The 12,095-nt window shown below is 56.1% G+C and overlaps 2 protein-coding genes across 3 annotated transcripts in view; one reads left to right on the plus strand and one right to left on the minus strand.

Moving 5' to 3' along the window:
* The window catches only part of LOC122387964 (forkhead box protein K2-like), a 34,661-nt gene extending 22,583 nt beyond the window's left edge, over positions 1-12,078 (plus strand). The window contains exons 5-10 of one of the 2 annotated variants that reach the window (XM_043378674.1): positions 256-402; positions 1,133-1,326; positions 1,791-1,945; positions 4,833-5,102; positions 9,245-9,320; positions 10,409-12,078. In XM_043378674.1, the coding sequence (XP_043234609.1) occupies positions 256-402; positions 1,133-1,326; positions 1,791-1,945; positions 4,833-5,102; positions 9,245-9,320; positions 10,409-10,574 (1,008 nt within the window). In that variant the 3' untranslated portion in view covers positions 10,575-12,078. Of the gene's footprint in view, positions 1-252; positions 403-1,132; positions 1,327-1,790; positions 1,946-4,832; positions 5,103-9,244; positions 9,321-10,408 lie in introns of both variants that reach the window. The other variant, XM_043378673.1, reaches the window with a different exon arrangement.
* LOC122387965 (ubiquitin carboxyl-terminal hydrolase 2-like) lies at positions 3,070-4,484 on the minus strand. The gene has a single exon (XM_043378675.1). The coding sequence runs from the start codon at positions 4,467-4,469 to the stop codon at positions 3,189-3,191; it is 1,281 nt and encodes a 426-aa protein (XP_043234610.1). The 5' UTR covers positions 4,470-4,484; the 3' UTR covers positions 3,070-3,188.
* Positions 12,079-12,095: the final 17 nt, after the last annotated feature.

The following is a 12,095-nucleotide window of genomic DNA, read 5'->3' on the forward strand; positions in this document are numbered from 1 at the left end:
TACATACATACACTCACTCACTCACTCGCGTATTCATTCATTCGTTTATTCATTCAAATATTATATGCCTTAGAGTTTTTTTTATATATGCTTTATAACCATTGGTGTCGATCTAATGCAATAATTGTAGTGAATGACTTATGTGCTCCTTCTCAACCTTATTTTCTCGACGGTCCTGTCTAGCCTGACCCCGTATGCACCTTCTATGACCCCGCACGACCCCTTTCTGACCCTGTCTGACCCGTTTTGCAGCAGGCGGAGGGCAAGCCGCCGTTCTCGTACGCGCAGCTGATCGTGCAGGCAGTCTCATCAGCCAGCGACAAGCAGCTGACGCTGAGCGGCATCTACGCGTTCATCACGAAAAACTACCCCTACTACCGCACTGCTGACAAGGGCTGGCAGGTGGGAATCACTACCGTACTACTAACGTGTTAGGTTGTTACAGGGGTAGTAACGGTACTACACGCATTGCCGCGGACGTGTGGTGACTGGTGACAAGGGTAGTAACGTTACTACCCTAAGGGATGGCAGCACTACTGCGCTGTGAATAGTTTTGGCCGGCTCTGGCAGATGCCATCATTTGTACCCTTATTGTGTGGTGATTTAACGGATAAATGTGGAACACTGATGTTTGACTCCTATGGTAACGGTCGTTGTTGTTGTTGTTGTTTTTTTTAGCCAGTTTTGTGACTTCGGATACAAATATAGTAAAGTTATGCTGTAGTAGTGGTATTGTTTTGCTTTCAATATACAGTAGATTGTCCTAGCTCTAAATTTTATGCATGATTGAAAAGCCCTCTTGAGTCGCGATTGAATCGCTTAAACTTCATGCACGATGGATATATTCTGAGCAGGCTTGTGTTTTGTGAAACTTTGGTAACATAAACGAATAGTCCAAGGAATACTAGGTAGTTAGTTTGAAATTTTCATAAGACAAAGGTCAAGTGTAAATCAGTATGTGTAGTCAAGTTTGTCGATATACTGAATGGTCCCAAAACATTCCGCATGTGTGTGTGCCAAAGCACCACAGTTGAATGCTGCATGTGCTGCTGCACTTGTCACCACTCGATTCACTCTGACGCGATAAACCCCATATGAATAACTCCCTCCCCTCCACCCCTCTTTTCACCAGAACTCGATCCGGCACAACCTATCTCTGAACCGGTACTTTATCAAAGTACCGCGCAGTCAGGAGGAGCCCGGCAAGGGCAGCTTCTGGAGAATCGACCCGGCCTCGGAGGCCAAGCTGGTGGAGCAGGCCTTCAGGAGGAGGCGTCAGCGTGGGGTGCCCTGCTTCCGTACCCCGGTGGCCGGGTTCGCATCAAAGTGAGTGGTTAGGGGAGCGGAACGGGGGGGGGGGGACTGGTGAGGTGGCTGTCGTTTGAAGTTCTGAAGATTGTTGTGGCCGGTGGCCGATAAGATGTTTTTAGGTTGAATGAAGCCCTGGTAGTTATTGCTCTGTGCTGGGCGATTATAGGAAAAGGAAATGGTTTTGAATGCTTGGTCTAGGACGTTGGGTGTGTCGGGTCTTTGAGATAGTTCTAGTTCTATAGTTAATTACTGCCTCTTGTTAGTTACGCTTGTTAGAGGTCGTAATGGCTACCTCCAAGAGCCTTAAGTTACATAGTTACACTTTGAGATAGTTTTAGTGTAGTTCCTTCCCAGTTGAACCTTCAAGGGTGAGTGCTGCTGGATCGTATCGTTGTTGTTCGGTGATGGCAGTGACGCTGTGTTGACAATGATCACTCCGATCATCCTCGTTTGACTCTCTGTACCCTGCCTGTCTCCAGGTCGGCCCCGGCGTCGCCGACCCACCTATCTTCTGGTCTGGCCACGCCGGACAGTCTGTCCCGCGAGCCGTCTCCGGCGAGGGACACGCCACCACCGGCCCCGGCCGCGCCCAGCCAGTCGGCGCCCGGATCACCGCATCACTACACTAGCTATGGTGAGAGAGGGAGGGAGGCGCCGGGGTCACTGTACGGGGACCCGCAGTTGCTACTGTACAGCGACCCTGAGTAAATTGTCTCAGCACCCTCACAGTGAACAAAGATAAGCTGTCAGAGGGCACGCACAGAAAACCTCAGCTGCTCTTGTATAGGGACCGGCAGTCGATATCAATATTATCGGTTGTTACTGGACAGGACAGACGGCTAGAGTTGGGGTTCGTGTACAGTAGCAACTGCGGGTCCCCGTACCATTTACACTTACTACGAAAGGGGGGAGGGACGGCTGCACTACATTGCTACACTAGCTACAGTTTAACCATGTACCGAGGGGAGAGGGACGCATCATCACACCAGCAGTCTGCTACGGTTTAGACTAGGAGGGAGAAAGGGAATGCTCAGTCATTTGCTCCGAACATTCTTGAACTATTTTATATTACCAAACAATTCGCAACTTTGTAACTGCTGGCGCTGCAAGGCAAGTTATATCTATATAGGCTACACTGCAATAATATTTCACAACGCTTTTTTATTCTATGATTGATCGATTGTTTCGCTGACTTATTTCTTTAGTGAGATGAGCTATCATCGTACAGACAGGACCAAATACATGTGCTGTGTCTGTGTTTCATCGATGGAACGACCTTCATGCTAATGCACAGAGACCAAACTGAGTAAATACAAGCCAATTCATATAAACACGATTGAGATACGCAGGCTGTGTACAATATATACACTGCACGGCAGTGTTTAAAGGAAACAGTTCACTTTCCTGAAATTAGTATTTTGCTATGGATTTACGATTTTTTATGCTCAAAATGATCAGAAAATAAAGTAAAACCTTTTTGTAAAAACAATTATTTTCTATATTTTTATATAGGATGAACTATATTCTATGTAAAATAATGTTTGACGCGGAAGCTTATTACGCGTTGACCAATCATATTGCGTAGTTCAAACCTACGCGCTGTAAGCAGCATGCTGATTGGCTGACGATGACGTGGCTGCATTCCTGTGCAAGGCACACATTCTTTTTTTTTTTTTGAATTTGAAGTATATTCAGTTTTAGATTACGATTCAAATCAAAGAGGATGCCAAAATAGTTTATATAGAATTTTATCGCAATATCACAAATCACAATAGGCCGCTGGCTAGAGTTGTCCGAGCAGAATGTGCGCCGGTCGGTGTGACTACACAGGGCCCGAGCGGGTGACGATCGCAGGCTCCTCTCCCGTGACTGGATGACTAGACGTGGGTCGAGCCGGAGCGGTGTTTCGAGCCGGCCAGCTCAAAGAACAGCACGTAAGCCTTTCCGCTGTTGACGTTTCTCTGGTCCATCACGTGGACCCGCGAGTCGTTGTACTCGTACCACTCTGCCGTGTACGGGTGTCGGCAGTGAGCGGTGTAATGTCCTGAGAGCAGCGTGCCAGAGTGGTTCGCCACGCCGTATAGGCTGTACCGGCAGGGCGTCTGTCCGGCCGAGTAGGGCGACAGGTCCAGGCCGTTCACCGAAAAGTCGACAGTGGTGTTCAGCTTCCCGCGGAACCTCTCCTGCGGCGAGAACCGCTTCAGGTGGACCACCAAGATACGAGGGAACTTCTGGATCGAGAGGCTCCTGGTGCACTTTTGGCGCTTCTGGCACTTTGAGCAGGTCGGTTTTTCGTCGCCATCGAGCACCTCCTCTTTGGTGAACAGGTCAAAACAGGCCTGTAGGCGCACCTGGCCACTTCGTGACGGGATTGGCAGACTCAGATCCCAGAACGGGTCGAAGGTAACCGATGCGTGGCCACATACCGTGCACCGCAGGGTAGCCTTGAGCTGGCCCACGAACAGGTCAACAAACTTGGAGTTTTCCAGGCGCAAGAAACGTTTCCAGGCCTCCATTGACTTTTGACTGGCGCTCAGTGAGTCGTCGATGTCGGTCGTGATCGGCTTTGGCCGGCTCGTCACCCGGTTCACGTCCTCGTGAAGTCCCTGCAGCAGATATCTGAGGAATTCCTGCGCGTCCTGCTGCTGAGAGCCCATGAAGCGTGGCGCGAGCCGTTGGATCATCGACTTGAGTGGTGCGGTGGTGAGCACCCGCTCCGTTTCGTCCGAGGATGTCCACATGTCGCGTATCAGGGCGCTGAATGTGTTCATGAGGGACCCCTTCGTAGCGGCGGCAGGCATGCTGGCATCTGAGGAGCGTCCATCGCGCAGGATGTAATCGTGGAGAGCGCGTGTGTTGCTCAGGCACTGGACGACTGTGTTCAGGAAGCAGGTGTTGCCCGTGTTCCTGAGGCCGGTGAGACCGAGCGGTCTGCCGTCAGATTCACTGCCAGTCCCGCCGCCGTCTTCGCTGGGGTTGCCGGGCAGTGAGTGGTGAGACAGTCTGGTGTTGGGCGGTGCAGAGGCCTCCTCCGACGGGAGTGCCAGCGGCTCGTCAGCTAAGAACTCGGGTGAGGCCTGCCTTGCTGTCTGTTTAGCTGAGGCTCGGCCGGTCGTCGCAGACGGAGGAGGCGAAGGCCGGGTGCGCACCCCTGTCATGTCTGGTGGTGGCTGCTGTCGGCGGTCTGCCCTCGCCCGGTCTGTGGCGGCTGTGGCGAGAACCGCGGCGGCGTTGCCTCCCTCTGCAAGGCACTCTTTTCGGAACGAGAAATGGAATATCTTCGTCTAGGGTGATCGTTGAGCCGTAAAAGCTCCTGATTTGTGCTAGTCTCAGCTCAAGCTACGAAACTGCTATTCCAGTTCAAAATCCCATGTTAAAAGTGAACTATTTCCTTTAATTCGTATTGAAACGGAGCGTCTCAGCCGTTTGAAAACTATTCCATTAGCGTGAAGACTAGCTAGGGTCTCGTGAACTCAATCATCCCACCAATAGCTCTAACATTTTCTCTATCTCTTTTTCAGCCAATTTTTCGACGTACCAGCCTGCTACCGTGATCGTCAGCTCAGGCGGCGGCGGTGGTATCCCCAGTGTGGGCACCACGCACCTGATGTCGGCTCTGCAGGGCAAACGGCCGCGCCTGGTGGCGGCCCTGAACGGGTCCGCCGCGCCGCCCCAGCACCAGCACCAGGTGGTTCACCAGCACCAGCAGCAGACGGTGGTGACAGTGCAGCCGATGGAGACCGACCAGCGGCCGGCGCAGGACGCAGAGGACAGCAAGACGCGGCTGCATGGTGAGTGGACGGCGGTAGTAGGGCGCTTGGTAGCCTACCTGTGCTGTAGCGCCCACCCAAAAGCTCCAACAACACACACTGAACGGCGCTAGTGGTAGAATAAGACTCACAGTAGACTCAGGATAGAATAGAGTAGACTGACAGGATGAAGACAATGGATATTCCGGGCGAGTAGCTGAGCAAGTCAGAAGTCAGGAGAGCAAGGGTCAGGGGATAGCTGGGACGGGACGGGACTTGCGTATTGTTACGACCAACACCGTCTGTCAATAACTGCAGTCCGCTGCGAGTGGCCGGCTTTTATAACCGGCTCGCTGTGTTCATTGGTGATTGTTTGCTCTCTGACCGTCTTTCCCATCTCCTGTCCATTTTAGGCACGTATACGACGCTATGTTTGTCTCTGCTGTTGTTGTTGTTGTTGTTTGTTCCCTCCAGGTCGACCTCAGTCGACTGTAGCCTGACGGCTCTGCAGGGTCCTGAACGCGGCCGCCAGGGCCGCGACAACTCCGTCGCTCCGCACCTCTTCCCTGTTGGGTCTGATTGTCCCGGTGAGTCGCAGCCTGGCGCCCATCAGGGCCGGGCACTCGACCAGGACGTGGTACGGAGTATCCGCCGTCTCTCTGCACAGGGGGCAACGGGCACCCTGGCAGTCCACGTCTTCGCACTGCGGGCAGTGTCGCGACGGGTTCCGGCCGATTCGGTGGAGGTACTGGGCGGAGCCTGACCAGTGCCCCGCTCGCAACTGGTGCACATCCACCGCCTCCGCTCGATCCAGGTGTCTGACTGGTCCCGGCAGCTTCGCTCCCATGAGGCTGCGGTACCATCCGCGCGGCCAGTCGCTGACCCACTGGTCCCGCGCCGTCCTTGCCACCGCGCGGTACACCGTCATGGCGTCGACGGGGACTACCTCTTGGTCCAGTGCTGAAGCTTGCTTCGCCAGCTCGTCCGCTCTCTCGTTCCCGGGCAGGCCGCAGTGGGAAGGTACCCACTGTAGGTAGGTACGCCTGCCGCGGGCCGCCAGCTGTTGAAGCGCCGCCCAGATTTCTCCTCCTATGAGGGTTGTTTGGGTAGAGGGGCCACCCCGGAGTGTCGCCAGAGCTGACTGGGAGTCCGTGCATATCACGATCGGCTCAGGAGGGAGGGTTTGTCGGTCCAGCAGGAACTTCAGCGCTTCTCTGAGGGCTACCATTTCAGCACGGTAGCTGGAGCAGACGTTCCCCGCCGGCACCGTGAGTAGGTGCTGCTGGCCGTCCGGGTCCTCGATGAAAACGCCAGCGCCGCCGTTTGTGATGCCTCCCTCCACCGAGCCGTCGGACCAAACCCAAGTCGCGCACTGTGGCAGACTACCTAGGTGACAGGTCGCCGCGTCTCTCTTCTGTGTGGAAGTCGCATTCAGTGGTAGTGGTCCCACGTCCAGGCTGATGGTGACCCCGCTCTTCACTTCCCACGGGGGGACGCTCGCCTGCGATACTGGGTCGATAGGGGGGCCGACACCGGCCGCCTCCCACATCTCTCGTCCCAGGGTTCTCCAGCCCGTCACGGATCTTAGACGGGCCGGGGCGTCCGACGCGGCTACTCGATGGAGCGGCTCCTCCGGGGGGAGCGCAGTCGCCTTGGCCAGGAAACGCGCAGCCAGTGTCCTTCTCCTCACCGATACCGGGAGAAGGCCCGCTTCCGCCATGAGCGCGTCCGACGGAGTGCTGCGAGTGCACCCCGTGACGACTCTCGCCGCTGCTCTCATTTCCCTCTCCAGAAGTTCCACGTGGGAGGGCGGCGTGGCAGGAAGCCAGGCTGCTGCGGCATGCTCCAGGGCTCCTCGGACATAGCCGCTGGCTACTGTCCGGAGCAGGTCCTCCTCGAGGCCCCAGGAGCGTCCGGACAGCTGACGCAGCTGCGCGATGCGTGGGCGGACCTTCTTCCTCAGCTTATGGCAGTGGGGGCCGAAGTGGAGCAGACGGTCTAACTGCACGCCGAGTAGGCTGATGGAGTCCGTGGCTGACACTGTCTTCCCCGCCATCTTAATCTGGCAGTCGACTGCGTCGCGGTGCCACTGTGACAACACCAGCATCTGGGTCTTCTCAGCTGCAACGACCATCTTCGACTTCTTTGCCCAGGCGAGAAGGGCGTCTGCAGCCCTCTGGGCCCTGTCCTTGGCTATCTGGATGGAGTTCCCGGCGCACAGTGCTGCGGTGTCGTCCGCGTACATATACGGTGAGACACCGGGGATGTCGCGGAGATCTTGCACGAGTGTCGCCGCCCATAACAAAAACAGGGACGGCGAGAGCACACTGCCCTGGGGCAGGCCCGCTCTAAACACTCTCTCCCCGCTGAGCACCCCGTTCACCTCTACCTTGACTCGACGATCTCTGAGCCACTGCCACACCCAGTTCACCATGCAAGCCGGGAGGCCCAGTTCCAGCAACCGCAGTCTGAGGAGGCGGTGGTCGACTTTGTCGTACGCCCTCGCAAAATCGAACGCGAGGAGGACGTACTTCTGCGCTGTGGCGCCGTCTTGATGGTTCTGGTGTCTCGGTCGGGGGAGCTGCCACCCATCTTGTACCTCCTGCACGAGGCGGCCGATGCTGTCCTCCACAGAGCGGTGAGCTCTGAAGCCCACCTGCTCCGGCGGCACCATGCCCCTGCTCTCGCTGAGGTAGGTGAGCCGGGCCAGGATCAGTCGCTCTGCCAGCTTCCCGACGTGGCTCGTCAGGGCAATGGGACGGTAGCTGCTGAGGAGCCTCTTGTCTTTCCCGGCCTTGGGGATGGGAATCACTGTCGCCGCGCGCCATTCTCTTGGGACTTCTGCTGTCGCCCACGAGGTGTTGATGAGACGTAGCAGGGCGTCACGCGCGACAGGACCGAGGTGCCGCAGCATCTCGTTTGAGATCCCGTCCGGGCCAGGGGCTTTCTTCAGCTTGGTTTCTCGGATGTGTTGAGCGAGTTCTTCAGGGGTGAAGGGCCCACAGCAGCGCCCGGCCTCTCTGTCTCCTTGACATTCCGCACAGCGCTTGAGGGCGGGTTCTTGCAACTTCTTCTTGACCTCTCGGTCTATCTTCGTTGCTCGGATCTGCCGGGACACATGGGCGTACGTCCTGGCAAAAGCATCCGCCTTGGCGCGGTCGGTGACAAGCAGTCGGCCGCCGTCCTCCATTGCCTGGCCATCTCGCTGTTCCTCATCCGTTGACTTGTCCCACTTCTTTAGGAGTTTTGAAACTCTCCCCAGACTGGCTGGTCGGTTCAGCGTCTCAGAGACGAATTGACGGAAGCGATCACGGGACACTCTCCTCTCCACCTCCGCCGCCCTCTGTTTCGCCTCCGTCCACCTGGTCCTGGACCGCTCGTTCCCAGGCTGCAGCAGGCGTCGGGCCTCCCGGCGCTCCGCTACGGCCTCCCTCAGCTCGGGGTCGAGTGCCCACGGTTTGGGGTCCGCGCGGGCCCCGCAGGGGATATGCCGCACGCCCGCCTGACGTAGGGCCGTCGAAAACCGGTCGCTCTGGAGCTGCGCCGACTCTCCCGGAGTCCCGGCCTCAAGGAGGGCCGCCTCACAGGTGTCGCGGAACGCAACCCAGTCGGCCTTGTCGTAAGCCATCCTCGCCTTGCGGATCCTGCGGGGTTGCTCTCGAATTCCGCGCATCTCCACCACCATCGGCAGGTGATCGCTCCCGAGGTCACCGGACCTCGGGTGCGATCGCTTTGTCTCTGCTCGACGTGTTCTCCTGTCTCTCACCTGTCCCCTGTCCGTCCCAGGCGCGTATATGACGCTGTGTTTCTCTGTAACTGTTTTCTCTGAGTAATGAGCGTTTCTCCCCTGTTCGTTCCAGGCGCGTGCATGACGCTATGTTCATCTGTGATGTGATTGTGTTCGCTGACGGTCTCTCTCCTGCCCGTCCCAGGCGCGTACATGACGGCGGCGGTAACGGTGTCTCTTACTGTGCCGCGCTGTGATTGTGCTCTCTAGCTACCTGTCCTGTCTTCTCCGTTTTAGGCGCCTACATGACGCTGCGCTCATCCGTGACTGCATTCTCTGACCGTTTGTCCCCCATTCTTGTTCCAGGCGCGTACATGACGGCGTCCATGGCTGTGTCTCATACTGTGTTCATCTAGAACTATATTCTCTGACTGTGCGTTTCTCTCCTCCGTTCCAGGCGCGTACATGCCGGCGTCGGTGGCGGTGCCGCTGGGCCCCGGCGGCGACCAGCCAGTCACCAGCTCGGCGGCCGGGTCAGTACAGTGAGATCGACTGAAGAAGGGAGGACGGGTCGGGTCCTTCCAGGGGATGGGTGTGGTGTTACGGATGCGTCAGCATGTTGGGGAAGGTGGGATGTTGGGGTAGAAGGTTCGGTGTGTCGTAAAACAGCTCAGTGCAGGTGTAATAAGTACAGTCGGTCCTTTAGGTAGGTACATCAGCACCAATGTATGTGACCCCTCGATTGCAGTACCTTCTACGCATCGAGCAGATTCTAGTATAAACGCTAGTAACCTTAGTAAACCAGTCTCTAGATTTAGTACTTTGTTATATCTCGGTACCTTACAACTCAAATCGGGTACCTAGTAGAATAAGTTCCGGCTTCAGTACCGGAGCAATCAGTCCTGTCATCTTAGCACTCAGATCGCGCGGCTCCACGCTCATGAACACATAAATGTCTGAATGTTATTCTGTGCCCAGTACGATAACATTTGAACAATTTCGCCCAGAAGCCTTTAAGTGAACTCTGCCACCCCGTCCACAACACAGCAGGATAAACAAACCCCATAGGTATGCGCCCATCTTCCGGGTCCATTGGATGCTATGTTATTTGAGCAAGCTGCCGCCTCGGCTATATTTGTCCAAATCACCCGTCACGTATTTGACACGTGTATCGGCTATCTTGTGTTAGCCATTCACTGCGCTGCGAGCTGCGATGCATCATTGTGTGTTGCAAGTGTGCAATGCACCGATCATTGCTGCTTAAGGACATTGGGTCCTGCAGCGTTGTTTGCGATAGCAGGCTATCAAGCGGAGTTTAACTCATGATAACAATAAGTCCGTGAATGTTTGTGTGGGGCATATCTTCCTGAATGCTCACTGAATGAATGGATGCATTGGTCTTATCTGCACGAAAAAAGGTCTTCGGCTGCTGAATTCATTTATGTACCATACATTGAGTAAGGTTGTAAAGCTAGTTGATATCATATAAGGAAGTTTTACCTCCACTGTATTCTTTTCCTCAGCGGTTGATCTCTGGGCTCTTCTTCCATCCGTGAGCTCCCCTTTTGCACCGGTCTGAGCTCTATTTGTCATTCTAACCCTCGTCTCTCTCCTCTTCCAGCTCGGTACAGCTGCCTCGCGTCACCTTCTGGCCCGCCGACGAGGGTCCCGGTTTGAGCCCGGTTCCGGCTGACAAGCGCGCAGCCTCGCCGTCTACTACCACCGGCGTACCCGGCGCCGACGGCCAGGAGGGCGCCGAAAAGCGACCGAGGCTCGAGGACGACTGAGGTGCCGCCATGGGAACGTAGTCGCCACCGTGGGTGTCGTTGTGCCGCCGCCGCTGCTGCTGATGTTGATGGAGACTCGTGGTCAGTTTGGGGGTTGAAGCTGGTGCGAGAGGCCGTGATCTGTGCTGCGGTGGCCGCAAGTTTAGAGATGAAGATGTTATTCTTGTGTATCTCCCAAGTGACTGCAGTGGTATTGTCAACATCGGCATTCACAGAACCATCAGCCTAGACTTCCAGACGCTGCCAGCGGTCAGGTGCCATCTTACTCAGTTGACAACTTGAAGATCTTCAGGAGCTTCAGAGGAACACCTGACCTAGTCTTTATCAATATGCCGCGGCGGCGCGGCAGCAGTGGCGATGAGCGAATAGCCCTCACCAGCGGTGGCGGCGGCTGGCGGTGCTTTGAGACTTCTCAGCGACAACCACGGACGGTCCGGAAAGTCGTGGCGAGAGAATGCGCGAGCGAGAGGGGCGAGACTAGCTTTACGCGCCTACGAGTGATCGTGGTCGCGGCCGAACGCGTGACGAGATCGGCGGCAGGGGCCGGGGAGCCGCTGTGGCGTCCCGTCGCCCCCTGCTGGCCGACCAGCCAGTATTTGGCTCTTGGCTGGCGTTAGTCTGTATGTTATCTAGCTCTGATGGGACATTGTGCGCAGTTGTGCGCGCGGCGCGACATGAAGCGACCTTTATTTGAATGGACGACGTGGCGAGTACAGAAGTACGTTAACGTCAGAGTACATAGGTACGGAGGGGACGAGTGTACCCTGACGCGTATGGAGCTGATGAGTACGCGAGTACGTGTGGTGCTGGTACCGCGAGGTACCGAACATCCTGACAAGTACACGCCACTCGCCGCCTGGAGGTACTAAAAACGCCAGTGTACCCGAGTACCGGCGAGATGTACCGCGGGACGGCTCCTCAGAGATATGCACGGTACCCATAGGTACCGGGGTGTTTGTGGTACCCCACAAGTACACAGCCAGTGCCGCGTCTTACATAGGCGGTGAGCGTGTACAAACGCGACGTGCCACCGCTCCCCTGTCGGCGCGCGAGCCCTGTACAAAGCAGCAGAGAGTGGGGCGCCTCGACGCGCCTGTGTGTGTGTCTGTGTGTGAGAGACCGTCGCGAGACGGTATAACTGCGGAGTATGTCTCGTATCGGCGCCTACAGCAATACAAGCCCGCAGAGAGTGTGAGATTGCCGAGTTTGTGTCGAGTTGTCAGCGTTGTGTTGTGTCTCATCTCGTGCTTCATATTGAAGCTGACATTAGGCGGTCGTCTGCCCGTGGCCGGGCCTGCCATGTCGCGAGTCGTGTGCTATTTAACTGGGTGGCTGAGACCCGCGCGGGGCCGCGGCCTGTGCACTGTGCAGGGTGGCACCGCCAGTAGTTTGCGAATGCACGGATGGCTGGCCATTGGCGGCTGTCGGTCTACCGCATTTAGCTCAGACAATGAATGCCGTGACGTTATATCTATAAGGGAGAATAATTAGACAGTTCCCATGCCACCATGTGTGAATGAA

This window comes from Amphibalanus amphitrite, unplaced genomic scaffold, assembly GCF_019059575.1.
Source record: "Amphibalanus amphitrite isolate SeventyFive unplaced genomic scaffold, NRLGWU_Aamphi_draft 000304F_arrow, whole genome shotgun sequence".
NCBI classification, from domain to species: domain Eukaryota; kingdom Metazoa; phylum Arthropoda; class Thecostraca; order Balanomorpha; family Balanidae; genus Amphibalanus; species Amphibalanus amphitrite.

What these genes read in the sequence shown, in the direction of transcription:
- LOC122387965 (XM_043378675.1), bottom strand. Translation starts at nt 4,469, where the DNA reads ATGACAGGGGTGCGCACCCGGCCTTCGCCTCCTCCGTCTGCGACGACC.